At 47.0% G+C, this 23,960-nt stretch overlaps 1 protein-coding gene across 1 annotated transcript in view; it reads right to left on the bottom strand.

Annotated features, from left to right (window-relative positions):
* The window catches only part of LOC135818626 (carnitine O-palmitoyltransferase 1, liver isoform-like), a 32,409-nt gene that overhangs the window by 7,705 nt on the left and 744 nt on the right, over positions 1-23,960 (bottom strand). The window contains exons 2-13 of the mRNA XM_065332013.1: positions 18,690-18,985; positions 16,955-17,172; positions 16,109-16,194; positions 12,668-12,772; positions 11,725-11,856; positions 11,048-11,096; positions 10,419-10,542; positions 9,233-9,372; positions 8,454-8,653; positions 1,936-2,107; positions 1,140-1,214; positions 113-273 (exon numbers count right to left, since the gene is read on the bottom strand). Of these exons, the coding sequence (XP_065188085.1) occupies positions 113-273; positions 1,140-1,214; positions 1,936-2,107; positions 8,454-8,653; positions 9,233-9,372; positions 10,419-10,542; positions 11,048-11,096; positions 11,725-11,856; positions 12,668-12,772; positions 16,109-16,194; positions 16,955-17,172; positions 18,690-18,985 (1,758 nt within the window). The remainder of the gene's footprint in view (positions 1-112; positions 274-1,139; positions 1,215-1,935; positions 2,108-8,453; positions 8,654-9,232; positions 9,373-10,418; positions 10,543-11,047; positions 11,097-11,724; positions 11,857-12,667; positions 12,773-16,108; positions 16,195-16,954; positions 17,173-18,689; positions 18,986-23,960) is intronic.

Below are 23,960 nucleotides of genomic sequence, written 5' to 3'. Positions count from 1 at the left end.
TTCTCTATAAATAGGTCGGTTTCGTTGCGCAGTAGTGCATGTAAAGAGCGTGTATGTGTGTGTGTGTGTGTTCATTCCCCTTCAGCCAGCAGTATCTCCGTAGTTAGCTTACCGGACAGCTTGGCAAGATTGCTCCGTGACAGTGCGTATCGTCTCAGTTCTGCCGTTGCGGAATAACCGTGTCATTGCTGGCTCATAGGTCAGTACAAACTCTCCAGCATCTCGGTAGTATGCAGCCTGTAGAACCATCTGCAAATAGCTGTCTGGACTGCACTGTATACGACGCACACATATACACACATACACACACACATATACACGCATACACACACATACATATACACGCATACACACACATACACGTATACACATATACACGTATACACAAACACATATACACAAACATGAACATACACACACCAACAGAACGGAAACCACGAGGGCAAGAGACACTAATAGATTACATTCATGCCGGACTATACGAACTAGTATAGTTTCTAAATATTTGTCTTCTTGTGAAATAGTGCCTTTGCTGTTTGCGTTATGCAGAGCTCACTGACTTGCCAGTTTGAGCACTCTGGCAAGGTACATTCGGGCCTGGTTCAAATCTGGCTTTGGAATTTGTATTTGCATTGCTATCAGGTTCGGCCTCATTTTCTCTGTGCTGCGCTGATGAGTCCACAAAGGACGAAACAGTTCTGTCCGCAAATTGAGTAGGTTCTTATAATACATAACACAGGACAATACATGACAAACTACACATCCCAGTGAGTCATGATATAATGCACACATATGTCCATACACGATGAAAACACATCAACGGTGCATGGCACATGGTGGTTGCAATGTCTTGAAGGTTGGTGCAGCAGCTGCACACTGACAACTGGCAACTGGCAACTTGCAGAATTTGAAGAGCAGTTGCACATCAACCACATCAAAGCCGGGTTGGAGAAGTAGTTGCTACATAACCGCAATAGTTAGCCACATTTTCGCTACTGTTTGATACGTTATGTGTGCTGAATGTACAGCGCTGTGTTTGGTGAGGTTGAGGGGCGGGTGGGAGGGAGAGGAAGCAGGGTTGAGAAAGGGCAAAGTTGGAAGGGAGAGGGGTATGATCATTTATAAGTAAGCCATGGTACCTTAGCAGTGCGGGTGATGAACTTTTTGCCGTAATCATTGAAGACGAACAAGTTGAACATGCTTTCATCTTTGGCCTGGACATCAACCAAGACAACAGCCCAGCACACACACACACACACAGCAGCACAATGAATAAAACTGGACGCTTTGAAAATGAATACTGCTCCAATTCAAGCATTATTGTCCCGGTGGAAGTATAAAAAAAAAAATTTCACGGTTCGCGTGAGACTCGGCTGGAAGCCGAGTTTTCCGCATCCGCCGTGGGAACGCCACCACCCTCTAGGATCAAAGGCGCAGATGCAGCGCCTAAACGGTGGGAGGTGAGTAGATCAGACCCACCACCAAGTGGTCAAAGACCGAAATCCCATTAGCTGCATCCATGTTACCCTCGTGCCAGGCCACGAGTTCCCAATTAACTGTGGGTCGCAGCACGGCTGGAAAAATTCCTTCCGCTTCCAAGCAGGACTTGAACCTGGTACCGGTGGAAGTATGCAAGTTATCAAAGTAACACAATTCTGGCTGCACATATACTGGCACACACACACAGACATAGACAGCAATAACGACACCACACAAAGTGAAGGGAAGTTGGCCGCAGCCGCTCGCTGCCCTTGGCTGGCGAGAAACACGTTTTTTTTCATCCTGATGTAGGCCATAGAGAATCCTCCAGGCATACATTGATGTAGAGAAAATCACAAACAGAATGCGTGCGTCACACAATGGTAATGACGTTGGTTAGTCTAAACAACTTGAGCAAAACGCTTGCACTCAAACAAACAATTTCATCACACTCACATTGGCAAGGAATGACAAGCTGTCACCGATAACTCTCTCAATGGCGGGAGTAAGCTGCCACAACAACTGTCTGGGTTTGTGTAGCTGGTCTCTGCGTTTTGGCCAGGTAATGTGGTCACTCGGCCATCGCTCAGCACAATCTCCATTCGGTTTGTACATTGCAGTGAAGTACCTAAAGCAATGCAGTAACAGACATGCAGTGAAGTACATTTGCAATGAAGTACCTAAAGCAATGCAGTAACAGACATGCAGTGTACATAGCATTGAGACAATAACAGACATGCAGTGAAGTACATAGCATTGAGACAATAACAGGCATCGTTTGCACATTGCAGTGAAGTACCTTTTAGATAATAACAGGCATCATTTGCACATTTGCAATGAAGTACAGGGATCAATGTACTGTCATATTTTCGCATAGCAGTTTCTGCTATACGAAATCACAATTGTGTAGCAGTCTTTGATTTTGATTGGGATTTTTCTTTGAAGGTTGGGTGTTTACCACATTGTCATTCTTGAGAGCGATGCCTGAAAACCCATTTGCAGAAAACAACTGAAGCATACATGTGCACGCAGATTTTAACCGGCTGCACCACACACACTGCACAGTATGCATGTGACTTGACAGCACAGGCTAGGCATGGATAGCCTGTATTGATAGCACAGGCTAGGCATGGATAGCCTGTATTGATAGCGCAGGCTATGCATGGATAGCCTGTATGTATCGCAATTTTCTGCGAGTCACGGTGACTTTTGAGTAGCAGTAGATCGATTTGCGATGCGATACAGGATAAATTCATCCCTGAAGTACCTTTAAAAGAACATACATGGTTTGTACATTGCAGTGCTAAAGACAGTACAAGTAACAGACATACTGTGTTCACCTTGCAATGCTTACACAGTGTGCTCGAACAATGTTCACTGTTCACTGCCCATGAGAAAGCGCAAGCATCACACCACTACACCAAATGCAACCTGAATGGCAGCGCATCATCACTACACAACATTTGCCCATACTGGCCAACCCTCCCAGTTTTCCCACTACTCCCAGGTCCCGGGGATTTCAAGCAAACTTCCGGAAAAGTCACAGTTTTGTCTGATACAGGATTGCTCCATGGATTCTCCTCGAATGTCCCGGTTTTTTCAAAAATATGTACGGTGCCCACTCAAACTTCAAACTGTGCATGGCACTTTCAAGATCTTAACAGCCTAGGCTGCAAGATCTGCACTGACAGGCGGGCGCCGACTGATCGAACTCCACTGCAGGGTCGAACTGTGCTTTACGAGCACGCAGATCTGCAGAGTTGAACGTTTTATTTGGCGGGAAAAGCTCTTTTTCACTTGTTTTTTGTGCCATCCAGGGATTTTGAGAGAAATCCAGGGATTCTGCATGTCTTGTCAAGGGATCCTTGGATCCAAGGATGCAGTTTACAGGGTTATGGGCCGTTACACGCCCGATTGGTTGAGAGACTCACCTACTCTCCCCTGACTCACTTGTGAGGTCTGCATTTGCCACTAAGGTGTGCAAGGCATAGGCATAGTGGTGGCCTGCGGAAGCGAAGGCTAGTTTGTGCGTTTCTGAACATTCAAGCGATGCCAACGCGAATCCCGCGAATTATTATTATTATTATTATTGTCAAGGGATTGAGATTTTGGTGGTTGGTCAGTATGCGTGAAGCAGGAGATTGATTGCCTACTCTGGCTTCAGACAGCCAGGCATTGGTGTACTCTACACACACACACACACACACACACACACACACACCTTGAAACCTTGAAACTGCCACCTAAAGGTGATGCAGTGCCTCAAAGAGGCAAGGAGGGCAGAGTTTCTTCTTGCATTTGTGTTGAGCCAGGTACTGGAGACGTGTGAACTTCCGAGAGCAGGTCGGGCACGGGATGGTGCGGCGCTCGGAGCCAGAGCTGCATGTTCTGCGGTTGGAGTTGCAGTTGTGCCGGCGGTGCCCAGCTTTGCTCCGGAAACAGCGGTCACAGGTGTGGCAGTGGTAATGACATTGGCTGCAATCAGGTGGGCGAGGTGCAACAATCTCTGGAACTGGAGCGTCACCAAGACTGGGAGAGCAGCTGTGCACAGCAAATCCACCTCGGCTAGCAAACCAACGATGGCACGTTTCGCACAACACAGCACCGGCCTGTTCATGGATCGGCTTCAGTCGCTCTTCCCTGCATTTGTGCCGCCGAAGTCCGCTTTCACTGGCGAAGAGTCGCTCACAGATCGCACAACACACTGACTTGGCTGTCGTTTCAAGGCGTAAGCGCCGTGCAACAATAGCATCCGAGATGGACTGGATCCACTCGCCACGTTCAGCTGCGAGGTCGTACCAACCGGTGTATAGACCGAACGCCTTGAGGTCATCGCGTACCACATCACGCCATCGACGCCTGGGGCCATGAGCAGGGCGTGGAGTATGGAGCCACGAGAACAACACTGCCTTTGGAAGCCGGTGGTCGTCCATCCTGGCAATGTGGCCAAGCCACTGCAGCCGTCGACGGGCAACCATGTCAGCAACTGGCTCTGTAGCGCACATTCCATGCAGCGAGGCAGATGACAGGTGGTCCTCCCACTGTTTGGAACGCGAGATGCCGAGAATGACACGAACGCAGCGGTTGTGGAATTGTTCAAGGCGACGTATGTCGGCACGCAACAGTGTCCAGTTCTCAGCCCCGTACAACAGCACCGACAACACACAGCATGTGTACGTGTGTTGTTTCGTCTTGGATGTTAGTGAAGTGTTCCGAAAAACTGACGAGTAGAGGCTGCCAAAGGCCTTAGATGCAGCAGCTATGCGGTTGGACACATCGGTGTGGCATCGACCGTCTGGTGTTACCACTGAGCCGAGATATGTGAACTGGCTGACATGCTGGATGGCGTTGCCTTGTACGCTTAGCGGGGTACGGTCACTGTCGTTGATCTGATGCCCAACAGCCATGAACACTGTCTTTGCCATGTTGAGCACACACACACACACACACACACACACACACACACACACACACACACACACACACACACACACACACACACACACACACACACTTGTACTTGCTCACTGCCAAAACTGGTCACACACACACAGAAAGTTCCTTCTCATTTCCATCACCACCATCCTGCAAACTCTGAAGCTTGCCACGCCATCAGCCGTGTATTCCAGCTCTCTGGCAATGGCTAAAACAATCTCCATCGGAGTCATGATGACATCAGACTCGTGATTAGAGCCTTCTCCAGAATTCAGTGAAGGCTCAAGGGTTTCCTCGGCACCCTCCACAGTAGGGTAAATCAAAAGTCGAAGTTCAAGGTTCGCAATGTAAGATCAAGGTCAGGAAAGCCAAGCAAACATGAGAGCAACTTTATGAGTGGACTGTACGGATGCGCAGTGGCAACACGCCGTGACTACAAGTACTGGATATCGGTAGAACATAGATCACGGTAGATCTACCGGCATACATTTCCGCAGCTTTGACTGGGATGCTGTCGTCTGCGATGTCCCCGAACTTGCATGTGAACAACTCACAACTGTAATTCTGGATGGAATGGACACGTTTATACCATCTAAGACCCAGACAGTACGGACAACAGACCCTTGTTGGTGGACACCTGAGTGCAGCACTGTAGTTCAAGCAAAGACTCGTGCATGGAAACGGTGGCGTCAGCACCCCGATGATGGAGATTTGCGAGCTTCATTCATCGACCTAGTGACCCGAACAGCTGCTATTCTGCTGCGCGCCCAATCATCACATGATGCTCGTGTCAAAGCTAAGCTCAGCTCAGGCTCACTTAACGACAAGCAATGGTGGTCCAACATGAAGAGAGCTGCTGGGATGGAACGTGCCTCTGAGATACCTCTGCTGAAGGACACCGACGGCACAGAGTATCCAACTCGCCAAGCCAAGGCCAATTGCCTCGCCAGGTACTACTCCCAGAAGTGTAGCCTTGCAGATGATGACATCTCTCCAGACGATCTGCCAGAAATGCAGCATTTGGACCGCCATGGTCTTGACCGCATCCATTTCCGGCTTGCTGATGTACGCCGCCGTCTAGCCAAGCTGAATACATCGAAGGCAACAGGACCTGACAATATTCCAGCAAGAGTCCTAGCTCAGTGTTCCAGTGAGCTTGCAGAACCAGTCACCAAACTGTTCTCACTCTGCTTTCGCCACGGTGTTCAACCTACCAAATGGAAGCTGGCCCATGTGGTTCCAGTCTTCAAGAAGAGCCCCCGCTCGGATCCCAAGAATTACCGGCCAGTCTCACTACTATCCATCCTGTCAAAAGTAATGGAGAGCATAGTAAACAAGCAGCTCGTGAATTATCTGGAGCGTTTCAATATTCTGCCCGACAGTCAATATGGCTTTCGGCAAGGAAGAGGCACGTGCGACATCCTCACTGCTTTGCACACTGAGTGGGTCAAGACTGTCAGCGATGGAGGGTACGCTCACATGGTGGCGGTGGACATAGCAGGAGCATTTGATCGGGTATCACACTCTGGACTGATTTTCAAAGCCAAGAACGTTGGCATTGGTGGCTGCCTGCTGCACTGGCTGCAGGATTACCTCCTGAACCGCAAACTATCAGTCCTGGTCCACGGCGACTCATCCTCTCCGGCGCCCATAACAGCAGGTGTGCCCCAAGGTAGTATCCTTGGCCCGACACTTTTCCTCTTGTATGTGTCTGACCTGGATCAGTGCCTGTCTCCCGAGACGCGACTAAGTTCCTTTGCAGACGACACAACACTCTACAGCCTCATCCGCACGCAGGACAATATGCATGACATGACTGCCGCCTTGCAATCCAGCCTCAAGCGTCTTGAAGAGTGGGGAGAACGCTGGCGCATCAGATTCGAGCCCTCTAAATCGCAACAGCTGCTGATGACTACGAAAGCCACACACCCTGCTGTCCCTGACATCAAGTTTGGAGGTATCGCGGTTCCGGAAGCCAACACCATCAAGCTTCTTGGAGTGACATTTGACGCCAAGCTGTCATTCCGGGATCACTTGCACTCAATTGCGACACGTGGCTGCCAGAGACTGGGTGTTCTCCGTCGGGCTTGCCGGGTGTTAGATTACCATGGCCGGCTTTGTGCGTACAAGGGATTTGTGCGACCCATCCTCGAGTATACTCCCCTTGTGTGGATGGGAGCTGCATCCAGCCACCTCGCCCGACTCGACCGTGTACAGAAACGTGCAATGGCCATTATTGGCCCTGGTGCCCTTCTCCAAAGCCTGTGCCACCGCCGGATTGTATCTGGGCTTGTATATCTGTACAAGCTCCAGTGCATCCCAGGACCACCCCAGCTCACCGCCATGATCCCCCCTCCAGCCAACCATGTAGAAGCTCGGCGCACCCGGAGTCAACCCCCTCCTGGCCAGCAGCACCATGTGCAGCTGCAGCAAGTCCTGGACAGGAGAGCACCTGCCTATGCTTCTCGCTCCTTCCCGTTTTCTGTAGTCTCAGTATGGAACAGCTTGCCAAGCGAAATTGTAAGGGCTCCACTCAGCTTGAAGCGGCTCCACACGTTCAAAGAAGATGTCCATAAGTACCTCACGCACCAACACTGGCTGATGGCTACCGACTTCTACGGATGAACTTCTGACTGTGGCACGGGTCATGTTCCTTGGTTCGGCTATGCCGATGATATTGGGCTTCATTTACCTTTTATTATTTAAATTTTTATTATTAATTTTTTATTTAGTTTGTTTTGTTTGTTATGATTTCTTGGTTTTCCACCCGGTTTAGTTATAATTTAAATTATTATTTGGTGCAGCTTTAGCGCTATGTGGTTTATTATTTCCTTTTTCTTAATTTCGTATTTAGCGCTTTTGGGCGTCATTATTTTCTTCTCATTATTTCGCACCAAGTTATTATTTGTGGTATTCTCTAGCTTCTGTTTGTTTTGCAGTTGTTCTTGTGCACCCCCCCCCCCCAAACACACACTTTTTTCGATGCCTAGTTGCAACGCTGACGCCGAGACCTCTGGTCGGTTGAGTTGCTCCCAGCACATCAGCACGTCGTCCCTACATCCCCTATGTTTTGTCCTTTTCCTCGTTTCTTTTGTTCTCCACCTGTTTTCCAGTAGGGCTGTGTCAATAGTAAAAAAAAAAAAAAAAAAAAAAAAATACATCCATGGATGGTCGATCGAGTCACTATGGCGCTGCAACAATAAGTGTGAACTCTTTTCGGCTGTGGGCGTATCAATAGGGCACAACACATTGTATGCAGTTACTGCATACGATAACTCACATGTACTAGAATACAGTGCACTGCCTTTGTCCGATGACTCATGTATGACTTATAATACTCTGCTGATTCAAATCATGATATACTCAGCAGGATAGATGACTGATGTACAACACTCATAACACTCTGCTGCCTAGTCCAGTGATGACTTACTCAGAAGGATAGATGACTGATGTATGACACATAATACTCGGTTGTCTAGTCCAGTGTAATGATATACTCAGAAGGATAGATGACTGACGTACAACGCTTATCGACTTACTCAGCAGGATAGATACACTCCATCATGTGAGCTATCACTGGAGCATCACCCCACGAGTGTTCCACATTCATGCTGGCCAAACCATTGGCGTAGATGGAGACGCTGAGACTCTTGTCATACCACACACACCGACCATCACCATGAAAGGCTTCTGTGCAGCGCTCCGCCAGTGTTTGCGGTGACTCATCACGTAGTGAAAACTGTATGCAGAGAGAGAGAGAGAGAGAGAGAGAGAGAGAGAGAGAGAGAGAGAGAGAGAGAGAGAGAGAGAGAGAGAGAGAGAGAGAGAGAGAGAGAGAGAGAGAGAGAGAGAGAGAGAGAGAGAGAGAGAGAGAGAGAGAGAGAGAGAGAGAGAGAGGAGAGAGAGAGAGAGAGAGAGAGAGAGAGAGAGAGAGAGAGAGAGAGAGAGAGAGAGAGAGAGAGAGAGAGAGAGAGAGAGAGAGAGAGAGAGAGAGGGAGGGGGGGGGAAGAGAGAGGAAGAGAAGGGAAGAGAGGGGAAGAGAGGAAAATGCTAGTATGAAAAGAGTGAGTGAGTGCCACATTGTTCACACAGCCACTGTCCTAGCTACTTGCACACTACCAATAAAACAACCTTGCTCGTACAGTATGACAGTACGACAGTACTACGCTATGGCAGCATGACAGTATGGCAATACAATAGTATGGCAATACAATAGTATGGCAGTACAATGGTATGGCAGTACAATAGTATGATAGTATAGCAGTAATGAAACTCTAGCTGGCAATAGGCAATAACCAGCACAGGTACCAGTACTCACAAAGAACATGGCTGTTTCAATCTCTTCCAGTGTCTTCTTGTTAGTCGTGCTCTGTAACATCATCTGCCTTGTTTCATACCATGTGATACGATCAGCTCCGGTCAGGGATGCTACATCACCACATGCGCTCTTCTCACCACCTGAACACAAGACAAGTCCAACACAGTACAGTATGCAAGCATGCGTATGCCAAACATTTACAACTCCATCAATATATAATTTGCCTCTTTTGCTAGCTTATCTCGCCGCTCTCCACCATGGTCAACATAGTGATACATTTCACCCCGCTGATGCATTATTTTCTTCCGATTATCATCTTCTTTCCTTCATTCTTTCTTTTTTTTCTTCTCTTGCCATGGCTGGCTAACGCCCCCTCCTTTGCATTGGCTTCTGCCACTGGACGGTGAAATAATAATCATAATAATAACAATATGTAGACTTGAACGGGAAAGTGGCTGCTTCAAACGTTGGAGTCTCCTCCCCTCCCCTTGCTGGTAGACTTACTCCCTATTCCGTACTCCCCACATCCTGACACTCCCGTCTGCAGGGTACCTTTCTCACCCCACTTAGGTCACACAAAAACACTTTTCAAGGAAGAACGGAACCAAAAGTATTGCTTGCAATAAAACGGGGTTACTTGAATTACAACATCATGCACATTCTAAGTCGTGCAATTCCTAGTTTAGGACAGCGCCCAGTCCCGACCTGCCCAGATAAGGGGAGGACACGCAGGTCTAATGTGCCTGGTCCCAACATGCCCGGATACATGCACGGGGAGTCCAGGCAGTGCTTGGTCCCAACCTGCCCATATAAAAGGGAGTACGGGCAGGTCCAATGTGCCCGATCCCAACATGCCCGGATATATGTACAGGGAGTCCAGGCAGTGCTTGGTCCCAACCTACCCATATAAAAGGGAGTACGGGCAGGTCCAATGTGCCCGGTCCCAACATGCCCGGATATATGTACAGGGAGTCCAGGCAGTGCTTGGTCCCAACCAGCCCATATAAAAGGGAGTACGGGCAGGTCCAATGTGCCCGGTCCCAACATGCCCGGATCCATGTACAGGGAGTCCAGGCAGTGCTTGGTCCCAACCTGCTCCGCCCCTACCTGCTCAGTCTCAATGTGCTTGGATGAATAATCAAACAATTACAAACACATGAACAACATGGCCTGTACGGGACTGTACCTGACTCCACCAGCTTGACAAGCTCATCAATCTGATACTGCAGTTCCCGTGGTGATAAGCGCTGGCGTTTCTTGTCGTAAAGTTCCACCCGAAAGTACATTCCACGGTAGAAGAAGACTATGTGCTGCACAAGGACAAGACATAGTACTATCTATATGTGCTGCACAAGGCCAAGACATAGTACTATCTATGAGAAGCTAATAGAGACGTTGATAACTGGCTAGTGTCAGGTTTGCTTCTCATATTCCGTTCACGGGTCGCGGCTTTGTCTAGGCGAGGGAAGTCGCTATTCACACTAAAAGCGTCCAAAACAATTGTAAAGAAGGCAACTTTTTTACTCCAAAATGATTGACATCTTGACGAAAAAGGGGGCCATGTACAATTTTCACCATAATGCAGCGATCGCAGGCGTAAACACTACAACAATTTAGTCCATTGCAATACCTGACGCTAGTTTAATGCAATGCACAGTACTACGTGACTGAGGGTCAGCACTGGAATCTTACAATGTCTCACAATGTCTCACAATGTCACAATGTCTCACAATGTCTCCTGTGACAGAGGAAAACCAAGTAAATCTGTATGCCATTGATAAGTGAGAAAAGGTTTACAAGAATGTTGTCCAGTACCTTGGCCTTGTCCACATGGCGAAGGTGATCTATCTCCTTTCCTGGGATTCTGGACACCGGCATTGTCAGAACATTTACAATAAAAAAAGAAGTGCTCAATCATACGGTTACTCATGAGTTCAGGAAGTTAAATCATAATTAATCGGATTTGGTGACACAGCATTCCTCAAATATGACTGCACTGCTCTGTTTACTGGCTTTCCAACAATGTTCCATTTGTAACGATCCGATAATAGTTTTCCACAAAGTTATGATAGTTTGTACAGCAGTGTATTCAGTGCTAGGGTTTGCTCTAGATGTAGTACACTGTTGAGACATGCACAATTTCAAGTATGCATGGTAGTTGATAAAGAGTTGAACAAGACGGGTTAGTACTCATGGTGCTAACCAATAGTCAACTTTCATGGTGTGGGTTCAAATATCATGAACAAATAAAGGTGACAAAACCTCTTTCGAAAGGATTTTATAAAACGCGAAAGTGCATCTTTGGTCTTCCACCAGTCCACCAATGCAAAAACTACATCAAGTCCATTCACTCTTTGCCGTCCGTCGTTTTGAAAGGTCTTGTCCTTTGTTGAATCCGGCATGACTGTGCTCAGAGCAAATTCAGGCAGCCTGACTGCCACAACACGCTACAATGCTACCTTTCTCACAACCTGATCACAAACTATACTCACCGAGTGGTTGCTAAGCAACGAGCATACTGCTCCATACAAAGTGGAATGAGGTTTTGAATGCGTAGCGGCTTCATGCCCTCATGTTCAATTTGATCATAGAAGTTTGCAATTAACCAGATGACACCAGCCGCCCTACGGCATGAAAAAAGACAACAAATCAGTAAATCAGTCAGCAATACTGTGGGAATTGCAGGTAGGTGATAGTACAAGATGTGATAGCACAAGTATGTTGTTGTGTGGGACTACGGTTGATCGTGGATTGACAACATCTAATCTGAACTCTATGCCCTCTTTTTCCTATGCATTCTTCCTGTTTTTGCGGTACCAAGTAGCGCATCCACTTCTCCCTCATTGGCAAATTTCATTGTATGAATTCCTTTGTTCAATATCTCTTTCTCTCCGTACCTGAGTTCGCTACCAGTCTGTTCTCCATGCATGTACAATGCACTTCACTCTAGGCTCTAAACGATAGCACTACGTAGAGTACTGGCACCCAAGAGAACACCGTGAACAGTCGGGTACATGCACTGTACTCATGTACAGTAGTCACCCAACACAACACAGTGAACACTGTCCGTTGTGTTACATGACTTGTACTGTCTTAGCTCACACCGAGGAGAGAGAGAGAGAGAGAGAGAGAGAGAGAGAGAGAGAGATAGAGAGAGAGAGAGAGAGAGAGAGAGAGAGAGAGAGAGAGAGAGAGAGAGAGAGAGAGAGAGAGAGAGAGAGAGAGAGAGAGAGAGAGAGAGAGCATGGACCGGATCAGCACACAGACCCTTCAGTTCAGCTTCACATCGGTAAAGGGAAAGAGACTTGGAGACGCAACATGCAGTGCCAGAGACACGGGCCTAGGTAACCATGGCAACATTGGATTCAATATGGTGTAACTATGACAACCAGAAGAGCATATTATCACATATATGTAGTCAACAGTATCCTGTACCTTGCCGATCTATTCTGGGTTGGAATGAAGTTATACTGATCCAGTGCATAGTAGTTGCTGTTTACAGCGATGGATGAGCGTCCCATCATGTATACATATTGCTCCCTGGAGCACATCAACACATCACAGAAAAAAGTACACAAGGAACATAGGTTTATACTTTCAATACAATGTGCATAAGGGGCCATCCGTAAATACCGATATTTATTTAGAAACGAAAACTAGTCGTTTCTCTTCAACCCCCCCCCCCCCCCCCCTCAGAAACGAACATATACAAACGATGCATGGCATTGATATTTTTTCTTTTCTTTTCTGGACGTGCCCACACATACATGTACAAACTGTGCATCGATATTTTTCGAGAAACGAACAGGCGCTAACCCCCCCCCCCCCCTCCCCCCTAAACGACTAGTTTTTGTTTCTAAATAAATATCTATATTTACGGATGGCCCTTTACATTGGTCAACCACATGCTGAATTCTTCTTAATGCAGGTACAGTCGTCCCTCTCTAATCCGGCACCTTTTGCTACGGCGTTTTCTGCTGGATTGATGAGGGTGCTGGATTAAGAAATCCTGCCCTCTGACCCAGCCCTACCCAATTGCATGCATGTATCACACGTCAAAACGCAGGGTTTTTCCGTGTCGACCCAAGTTTTTCTTTTTTTTTTCTTTACAAAAAACCACACACCATTTGATGGCACAAAGCAGCAAGGCAGCTATGAGACATATGGAATGGCAGGAGTGGGGAGAGGCAGGGGCAGCTTGACCGACCATAGGGTCTCGGCTTCATTGCAACCCAAGCGCTCCACAAAAACAAAAGATTACAGAAAATACGCAGGGGGGGGGGGGGGGGTAGATAACTGGGGATTACGGGGAAAAGTAGGCACAATAAAAAGTTATCAGAGAGTCAACGAAGTGAATGGAGGAGGGAACAGAGTTAGAGCTTTTTTCGTCTTTTTTCTTTGATTCATAGCCTGTCCATTGCCCACTCCCAGCGGGTAAGGCGCAGGTGGGCGTTGACATTTTCTTTGAACGTCTGCAGTCCTTTCCTTGTTGGCTGGTTCAGCAGAACGCACTGCGGGAGCTGGTTCCAGACCTCCACAACAGCGTCAGGGAAGGACCGAAGGACATCATTCCGTGCTCTGGGTGGAAGAGTGGAAGTGAGCTGAAACTGGTGTGAGGGATGCATTTGTGTGCGTCGGCTATGGCGTGATGTGTTGGTCGCTCGGGGTGGAAGAAGGGTGAGAAGCATGTCTGGGCCAGTTGAAAAGTGGAGCTTGTACAGAAAGCAGAGTGCTCCGACCATTCTGCGGATGTCCAAGCTAGGGAGGTAGGCTCCGTCACCGATTAGGTGAAGGCCACGGCGTTGGATGGCAGTGAGGCGAGCCAGAGTGGTGGGTGCAGCGCTCATCCACACGAGCATGCCGTACTCCAAAACAGGGCGGACAAAGCCCTTGTAGATCACTCCACGGCACCTGGAGTCCAGCACTCGCGAGGCTTTCCGGAGGAAGCCGAGACGCTGTGAGCCTCGAATAGCCAATTGCCTGATATGAGCTGTGAAGGACAGGTGTTGATCAAACAGCACACCCAGCAGCTTCATATGGTGCACGGCTTTGTATTCTCAACTGTTCTCCAGGAATACACAGTGATAAAGTGATAAAGTAAAACAGAGAACATGTTCACATGTACTCTTGCACACACACACACCTGAAAATTGGCAGGACACTACTCCTTGCTAAAATAAGAAAGTATGGTTGACTGCTTAGCCGTTGTCTCCTGGACAACATTGACCCTCTTGAGAAGGCCACGCAAGCAGTCGACATCATGCAGGTCGCACGTTATACTTAGTTGTAGAACGTCAGTACCATCGGTCAGTGTCGTGCAATGTTATCGCATGAGCTGATTGTTTAGTAACTGGTGGTGTTAGTGGACAGTATAGCGTAACTTGTAGTTCCTTGGTCTTTCTCTTTGTATAAATTGAGTTAGGGTTCAGAAAAGTCCTAACAACCAACCGAACTGAACTCTCCCGCGCGAGGTCGAGTACAGTTGTCAACTGAACTGAACTCTGAAGTGGCCCTGCACGCGCGGCACTGACCAGACTGGCCTAGCCTGGCCTGGCAAGGAGTGCACCTGTACGGTACGCGATTTACGACTGCCGGATTATGAAATCAAACTACGTGCAGTTTGAGCGATTCGTTTCAAAAAGTCACTGCCGGAGGCGGAATTCAAGTGCCGGATTAAGATGTAGGAATCAACCGAAAAAAATCGGTTTCGTCAGAAAGTGCGCCGGTTGGCAAGGGTTCCGGATAAACAAGTGCCGGATTAGAGAGGGACGACTGTAGTTGTATGTTCTTGTGTGCTAATTGGGTCAGCATATCGTGGTTCAAGGGTATAGCTAATTGGGTGAGTATATCCTTGCTGTATAGCTGTCCAGTACCAAAACTAGCTAACCTGAACACACACACACACAATACAATACAATATGCCCATCCGGAGATGATAGCAGGTCCCAAAGGGACCAACAGTGTTCAAGTCACGAGCAGAATCGGGCGTGGCGAGCCAAGTCCTGGCGACGGCGATAGCGCTTTCCACAAGTGCAAACGAAGACTAAGGTGACGGGCTCGGTCGGAGGAATGGTGCTGCATGCTGATCTCCATTCTCTGCGATCCTGGGCGAGGTCGTACCAGTCCGCTATCTGGCGGTCCTTCATGTCGGACACAACATTGTCCCGCCACCGCTTCCGGGGCCCATGACGTGGCCGGGTCTTGTCCAGTTCGCCGAAGAGGATACATGTTGGCATACGGGAGTCATCCACACACACACACACACACACACACACACACACACACACACACACACACACACACACACACACACACACACACACACACACTTACTTGTACTTGTTGCTCACTGCCAAAACTGGTCACGTGGGTCTCCCCGGGAGAGGGGAGAGAGACTCAAAAGGAATCTTGGAAAGATGGCTCAATTGGCTATTGAACCGCCCAACGGCCGACACCCCGTGAAATCCCCAAAACTATGGGTGGATTTGAAAATGATCCCACTTATAGGCTCACCACACCTCTGTAAGTGGGTGAGGACAAGGTGAGGACACACACACACACACACACACACACACACACACACACACACACACACACACACACACACCTATACCTAGAGAATTCATTATTTTAAACATAGTGCCTGTGTCTAAAGAACCAGTGCAGCCCTAAACAGTGCATGGCTCCATTCTGGAAAGTTGCAACATGTCTCATGCATTCTGGAAAGTTGCAACATGTCTCATGCATTCTGGAAAGTTGCAACATGTCACATGCGGCGCAAAGACAGCTATGCAGTGTACCACTCAGATGTCCAAAGTAGTAGATGTTACTTGTGGCATGATACAGGGAAAGTGACTCAGGTTCTAATTCACTCACCACCAATCTGAAACGTAGTTACTGGCCCACCAGGATTTCAACCAGAGAATACGTTGCAGCTGGATGCCATGGCCTTTCTCAAACTCCTGAAATCAACAAAACATGATAATCAATACTACTATAAAGAATGAACTATCGTGTGTTTCAGCCACTGGGTAGAAAGTACACTAGCCACTAGGCACAACACACTAGCCGCTAGACACAAAGCAGACAATACACTAGCCGCTAGGCACAACACACTAGGCACATAGTAGACAGTACACTAGCCGCTAGGCACAACACACTAGCCACTAGGCACATAGTAGACAATACACTAGCCACTAGGCACACAGCAAACAACATACTAGCCACTATAGGAACACAGCGACACAACCCCCCTCCCCGTTCCTCGGCACCAAAACTCAGACTCTTTACAAATGCCACTCAAAAGCATTCAGATTAATTTTACAAATGCCACTCAGACTTGCAAATACCAGTCAAAACACTCAGACTTGCAAATACCAGTCAAAAACACTCAGACTTGCAAACACCAGTCAAAAACACTTAGATTTACATGCACTCAAGCAGTCAGATATACATGCTCTAGGGCAGTCAGATTTATATGCGCTTGGCCTTTTGAACATACCAAGCACATGCGACTGGAAACTCACACAGTCAACTTCGCTAATAACGACTGCGGATATAACGACAATTCGCGAATAACGACAGAATGTCCATGCCCAGAGCAAAGTCCCATCCAACTGTAATACATATAATGGGACTTCAGGTATAACGACACTTCGCGAATAAGGACACTTTTCTGATGCCCCGCTGAGTGTCGTTATAAGCGAAGTTGACTGAACTTACATGCGCCTGTACAGTCAATGAATCGTGTTCCTCTTTGCTAAGCAGCGGACGCATAGAAGCAAGAAACTTTGTCATGGTGGCGTTTAGCGGAGGTACATGCAAGCGAGGCAGACAGCGTTGGAAACTGTACAGTGAGGGGTTGGGGCCTGTAAACAGACGCACTGCTAGTCCCCACAACATCAACACCACGTTGCCTTTCTTCTTTCCTGGCTCTTGATCTGAAAACAGACATGAACACATACACACACACATACACACACACACACACACACACACACACACACACAGAAACACAGAAACACACCCACATGCAAATCAAAACTCTATAAATAGAAAGTATGAGGGTATGAGTGTCACTTTCACTGCTCCCAGCAAGAATACGTTGGCGTAAAGAGAAAACGTCAAAACGAGTACTAGTAGTTGGAAGTAGAATCCAGACTACTTGCAGTGGTTAATGCTACAATCGACTCCAACTTTAACGAACTCGTCTATAGGGAATTTCGTGATATAGCAAACCAGTGTCTATGTCACTGTTTGAACCCATACAAAATTCACCCTCCGTAGTGATCAGTTTTCGTTTATAACGAACCATGTCTTGTAGGGCCACATGTCAACTAGAGGTAACAGTTAAGTGCAATCATACTGTCATGCCAGTCATGCCAGCGTGTTGCTTGTATGGTGTGAGTGCATTTAGGTTATACAGAACTTCAAAACATAATGACAATACATAACTTCAGCTATAAAGAACGAATTCTCCTGCACAATGGTCACGGTTTGGTTATATCAGGAGTTCACTGTGCTCGTTGGTCTTGGCCAGTTGTGCGTGAAACCTTTTGTTCATGTTCAGTCTGTTAACCACTAGCAAGGGGACTACAGACCATTCCATGTACTTTAACAACAAGACAGTGGCACTGTGCATACTACAGTGCAGTATAGTGAGGCTGGATTTCAGTTCAGCTAGGGAACTTACTTCTTATCTCTACCTTCAGCTTTTCTCATCAGGCGCGGCATATAGCTAGAAGAAATCATTTGATGTTTCATATGCAGGACCGCCGGAAACAGTTATCAATTGGTCCGGTCGTACCATAGTCTTTCATAGTAATACAGTTTGTGTATAACATGGCGGGGAGTCTGGGGACATATACCATAGTCTTTCATAGTAATACAGTTTGTGCATAACATGGCGGGGAGTCTGGGGACATATCCCCCCCCCCCCCCCCCCCTCAGCAGTAAACATGCGTTGGTAGCCACAAAGTTGGTCCGGTGATAACCTGACCAACCGGACTGGTTACGGCGGGACTGGTTACGGCGGGACTGGTTACGGCGGGACTGGTTACGGCGGGACTGGTTACGGCGGGACTGGTTACGGCGGGACTGGTTACGGCGGGACTGGTTACGGCGGGACTGGTTACGGCGGGACTGGTTACGGCGGGACTGGTTACGGCGGGACTGGTTACGGCGGGACTGGTTACGGCGGGACTGGTTACGGCGGGACTGGTTCCAGCGGGCCTGATATGAGCTTGCTGTACATGTACTGGTATATGTACATGACTTGTATACGCTTGCTGTGTCATTATTCCTACATAACCGGTATGTTCACTATCATGGGGTCCCAGACCAGTCAATACTTACATGTACTGGTATATGTACATGACTTGTATACGCTTGCTGTGTCATTATTCCTACATAACCGGTATGTTCACTATCATGGGGTCCCAGACCAGTCAATACTTACACAGCCATCCTTTCCAAGTGAGTAAGATCTTGAGAGCAGTCTGCCTGACCAAGGCCAGGAGAATAAGTGTCACAACACCAAAGACTGCAGCACAAATAACAACTTGTGATGGCCGTGACAAATGAACATAGTCATCACTCTTGTTGTCCAGCTGCAGGAAGTTTTTCACGTAGACGAACGCTGCTAGCAAGAAGGTAGGGCAATGCAGCTCTTCAATCACCATTGCCGTCACAACAAGCAGCAACATAGATAAGTACCATGCTGAAAGCGGCCACAGATTGTCACGCACACGGTTTCTGTAAATACAAATATCAAAACAACACAACACATGTGTTCCTAAATCCCGGAGGCTCCATTTCACGCATCTACACACCCAAAACATTACTCCACTCATCTTTATCTCACACTGCAAGAAAATCAATTAAAGAGTTGGTGGACAAGCCGTTGATTATTCACTCTCATTGTAATATCAAAAAGTATTCTTTCTAGACCAAAGAGTGGTATATTTGATAACATTTAATAACGATAGAAATTTTTACGATACTTCTCCAGACGTTTCGTTGTTCTGAACAACATCGTCAGTGGATAAAGAATTTTCTTTATCCACTGACGATGTTGTTCAGAACAACGAAACGTCTGGAGAAGTATCGTAAAAATTTCTATCGTTATTAAATGTGTTATTAAATGTTATCAAATATACCACTCTTTGGTCTAGAAAGAATACTTTTTGATAAAATCAATTAATCTACACACATACTCCACCACTGTGGGTATCTCCTGGGAATTCCAACATACTCCACCACTGTGGGTATCTCCTGGGAATTCCAACATACTCCACCACTGTGGGTATCTCCTGGGAATTCCAACATACTCCACCACTGTGGGTATCTCCTGGGAATTCCAACATACTCCACCACTGTGGGTATCTCCTGGGAATTCCAACATACTCCACCACTGTGGGTATCTCCTGGGAATTCCAACATACTCCACCACTGTGGGTATCTCCTGGGAATTCCAACATACTCCATCACTGTGGGTATCTCCTGGGAATTCCAACATACTCCACCACTGTGGGTATCTCCTGGGAATTCCACAGTTATTCCCTAAAGATACCCGTCATCGGGGGGAAGGGGGGGGGGGTAGGATGTGTCAAAAATCCGGATGAATTGACTACTATACAATATTGTGCAGCACACATACCACAATTATGATAGCATGCACACAGGCGCACACATACCACAATTATGATAGCATGCACACAGGCGCACACATACCACAATTATGATAGCATGCACACAGGCGCACACACCCGCAAATGCACCCACAGACACGTGCGTGCATGCCCACTTTAGCCACTGATACACACTGGCTTCGCAATAGAGGTCATCGCAGTTCCTTTTTGCGAAGACATGCTGTGGAATCCAATACCAGTTTTGAGCGACAAACATTGCTCATTTTTATTGAGATTTGAATGGCAAAAATTTCTTTTCACGGTTCGCGTGAGACTCGCCGAGTTTTCTGCATCCGCAGGAACGCCATCACCCTCAAAGATCCAGGCGCACATGATTCTTGAATGGCAAATTTACTTTTTTTTTAATGGTAGTGCATGGCAGACCATACAAGCAGCCATTGCTGCTGAGTTTTGAGCGGCAAGCCAGCAGGAGGACGTCACTGCAGCATGGATTTACTAGTCCAAATAAATCATGTATGGATTATTATATGTACTCCAAATAAATCATTTCAAACAAGAGAGCTTGAAAGCTCAGGGCCCTCTCTAGGCTTTGTTTTGACCTAGGTCATCATGCATGGCATTCGAACTGATAGGAACGTCTTTGCAATACAAAATTGTGTACTCGATAATCGTATTGCAAAGACGTTTCTATCAGTTTGAATACGGATGATGATCAGGGTAAAATCAAAGCATACCGAGGACTCTGAGCTTCCAAGGTCTCTTGTTTCACGCTTTGGTTCTAGCTTCCATTTGTTTTCTTTTTCTTTTTTTTCAAAAATTTCAACACATAACATAGGATTCGAACCCCCACTATCACCCTGCATGCATTCCCTTGATACACTTCACACACAATCATACACATTCTAACAAATTGCTTCACGGATCCTGCCTTTGAAATCCCTATTTGGATACGTGGGTGAACGCTGGTGGCCAGCTCTCATTGACGGTCGGTATGGGACATGTACGGTATTAGTACGGGGGCCAGGTGCCCAAAATGTTTACTTTCGTTGCAGTTGAGAGCGCACAACTTTTTGAGAGTTTCAACGTGTAGAGGGGACACAAGGAGCTCAACGATATATTTTTTGACCCTCGAAACGTGATGGAAGGTGCTGAAATTAGCCGTTGAAGTTTAGTGCATGATAACCATGGCAACTGCATAGCAACACCATAGCAACTACTGTTTTATTCTTGTTTTTAGCCTACAGTAATGTTCTAAAACGATTGAATGACTAAAATCAAGTTAACACGATCTGGAATGAAGACCATTGGGATATATACAGACTGCAGGAATGCCAGAAAGGAATATAAAAAAAAGCATAATACGTATACTCTTACGTGTACATTGTCCATGGATGTGTACATGTATGTAATGTAGATGTATGTAATGTAGATGTACGTAATTGAAACTCAATCTCATGCTATAGTGGCAGTTAGTTGCCCAGATCACTGGCCCTGTTCTGGCAGCTATCTGCAGCGCTGCATCCACAAACATCAGTACAATGCAAAGACTGTGCTTTGCAGGAGCAGCGGCCTCCGTCACAGCCTGTTTTGCAGCCGCATTTATTATTATTATTATTATTAAAAGTAGGAAGGAAAAGGACATTGTGCCTAGTTGTTGCACTTTCTGACTGTATATAGTATCTAGTTACAGTGGTGGAGAGTTACTCTTAACTCGTTTCCATATGTCCTTTTCCTTTCTACTTTTATTATTGGCTCAATACCCGAGTTTCAAATTATTATTAATATTATTATTGTGGAAGAGAAAAAGACAGACATTTATGGCTCAACATCCGAGTTTCAAATATTATTATTTATTCATATTTTCATAGGGCAGTCCCCACAGACAGGTCTTCTTACGGGGTACCCTAAGAATGAAAGTAATGCATGGCGAAATAGGGATGGCGATGCAGCAGTGCGGATATCAGATGGAGCACTATTTAACAAACTCCATCAGGGCTGTGGGATAGGCCTCGACCAAATATGCTAAAAAAAAGAGCATATTATGCTCGTCGCATATCAGGGAAAACGTCCATAATATGCCAAAGGTTTAGCAAGATATGCAAAAAGATATGCCAAAATATGCTCGACATAAGCAGAAAGTGTAGATCATTTCAGTAAAATTTCAACCTTGGAATATTCACTGGCTTCACGGCTATCATACTTATGGTGCAAATCAAATCACATGCGGAATAGCATGGCTGGGGTGTGTCCCCAGCAACCGTAGCGATAGTGTTCATCCATGGGGAAATGTAGCAAACGCCTCAACCATTCCAAATTCATCCGTAAAAGGCATTTCTGAACGCATTTTGTCCATAATATGAATGTTTTGTCCTCGTTTTCTTCAGAATATTTGATTTATATGCTGGCTTCATTCCAATATTACCTTTGTCGCTCAATATGCCATAATGAACTGTCTCACAAAATATGCGGAAATATGCGCAACAATATTTGGTCGAGGCCTACTGTGGGAGCAGGCTCCAGGGACAACCAGTCAACCTGGAGCTTGCCATCCACTAGTTTCCAGCCTTGGTGAGCAGTGAATGAAGATGTGATATGCAAGGTCAGAGAAGGTAGCAGGTAGTGATTTCTGGCTCATGGCTTGCAACATAGCCATAGCATCAACAATGAGAGCACTTGACTCAGATGGAGTATTTCCGGGTGGACGTACACCATCAGAAACCTTCACGAGCAACTGGAGCAGTGCAGACTTGTTAGTCTTCACTAGTGTGCCATCTGAGGTACAGAGAGATAACGGTGCTGATCCCAATGGGTACGAGAGAATTTGACGAACATCCATATGGCGACACTGGGCCATAACAGCCATCTTGCTGAAAAGAGCACAGTCGGCACGCAATACAGATACTGCTTTGCTCCGGCTGGTTGGCGTTCGTGACTTTCTGTTTGAGAATGTTTCGAGCTTCAATCTTGGAATGGGATCCAGGAACTTCTTTTCCTGAGCCGCAAGTCTTTCTTGTGGACTACTGCAAGGAAGCTAGCCAACACTTGCGCCTATCCACCTGTACTGTCCGATAAATCGATGTCATTTTTGTCTTCCAAAACTCGCGTGTAGTGGCGGAAACAGTCACGATGGTAATGTAGATCTACCTCTCGAGCAATCGGGCATGAAAGGCATGAAAGGGAATTGCGTTGTCCTCTCTTACCTCGGCTGCATCGAGCACTTTCTGGGCTGCGTTGAGAGATTGGCACTGAGATGTCTTTTGGTACTTGTGCTTCTTTCCAAGCAACAACTTTCGACAGAAAATGCTATCTTTCCTTCCTGACTCGACGACGGGAGCAGAGACACTTTGCCGAGTTGCCCTCCGACATACCGGCACCTCCATGATGGCGCCAGATTACCGTCGTGAAACTCACATTGTTGGTGCTATAGGTGCAGCCCCTTCGTGGTGCTGAAACCGCTACGTGCGTGTCAACAATACCAGGACTGACTCGGAAGTCGATCGGAGGAGAGAGAGAGTTAACCCAGTCAGTCAGGACATACCACATCCTACTCCACTTTCGAAATAATTGTTGCCCGGGCCCTTCGTGGTCCCGAAACCATCACCTGCATGTCAACAATACCAGGACTGAAGTTTGGTGCAGCGGGCCTGCACTGGGGTTGTGTAGGGAAGTCTCATCTGTCTTGACAAGTCATTATTTTACAACTTCCAGGGCATACCGCACGTACTGGCCGAGTGGAGGACAAAATCACCTCGTTCGGGACCTTCCATTCACTTTTCGAAGCTGTTTTTTTTAGATTTCATGTCTGTATTGCCCCCTCTATGACTCTGTCGTGTCAAATTGTTGTGCGCTAAAAGTCGGAACGAAACTTTTTTTGAAGGACTTTTTTCAGCCCTGGCCCCCGTACTATATGGGATATGTACGGGACAGCTCGCCAGGCATGCCGCGTCACAGCATGATGGCCGGCCCACACACAGAAACGAAATAAAGATTCGTGGACCCTGGCTAGCGCTAGATGCTACTAACGTAACATATTTTGCATAGCTCCGGGAATATTTATTTTGAAATCCCACAACCACTCT

Source organism: Sycon ciliatum, chromosome 5, assembly GCF_964019385.1.
Source record: "Sycon ciliatum chromosome 5, ocSycCili1.1, whole genome shotgun sequence".
Lineage (NCBI taxonomy): Eukaryota > Metazoa > Porifera > Calcarea > Leucosolenida > Sycettidae > Sycon > Sycon ciliatum.
Note: the sequence above shows the minus strand (reverse complement) of the source record. Positions and strands in the feature narration are given on the sequence as shown.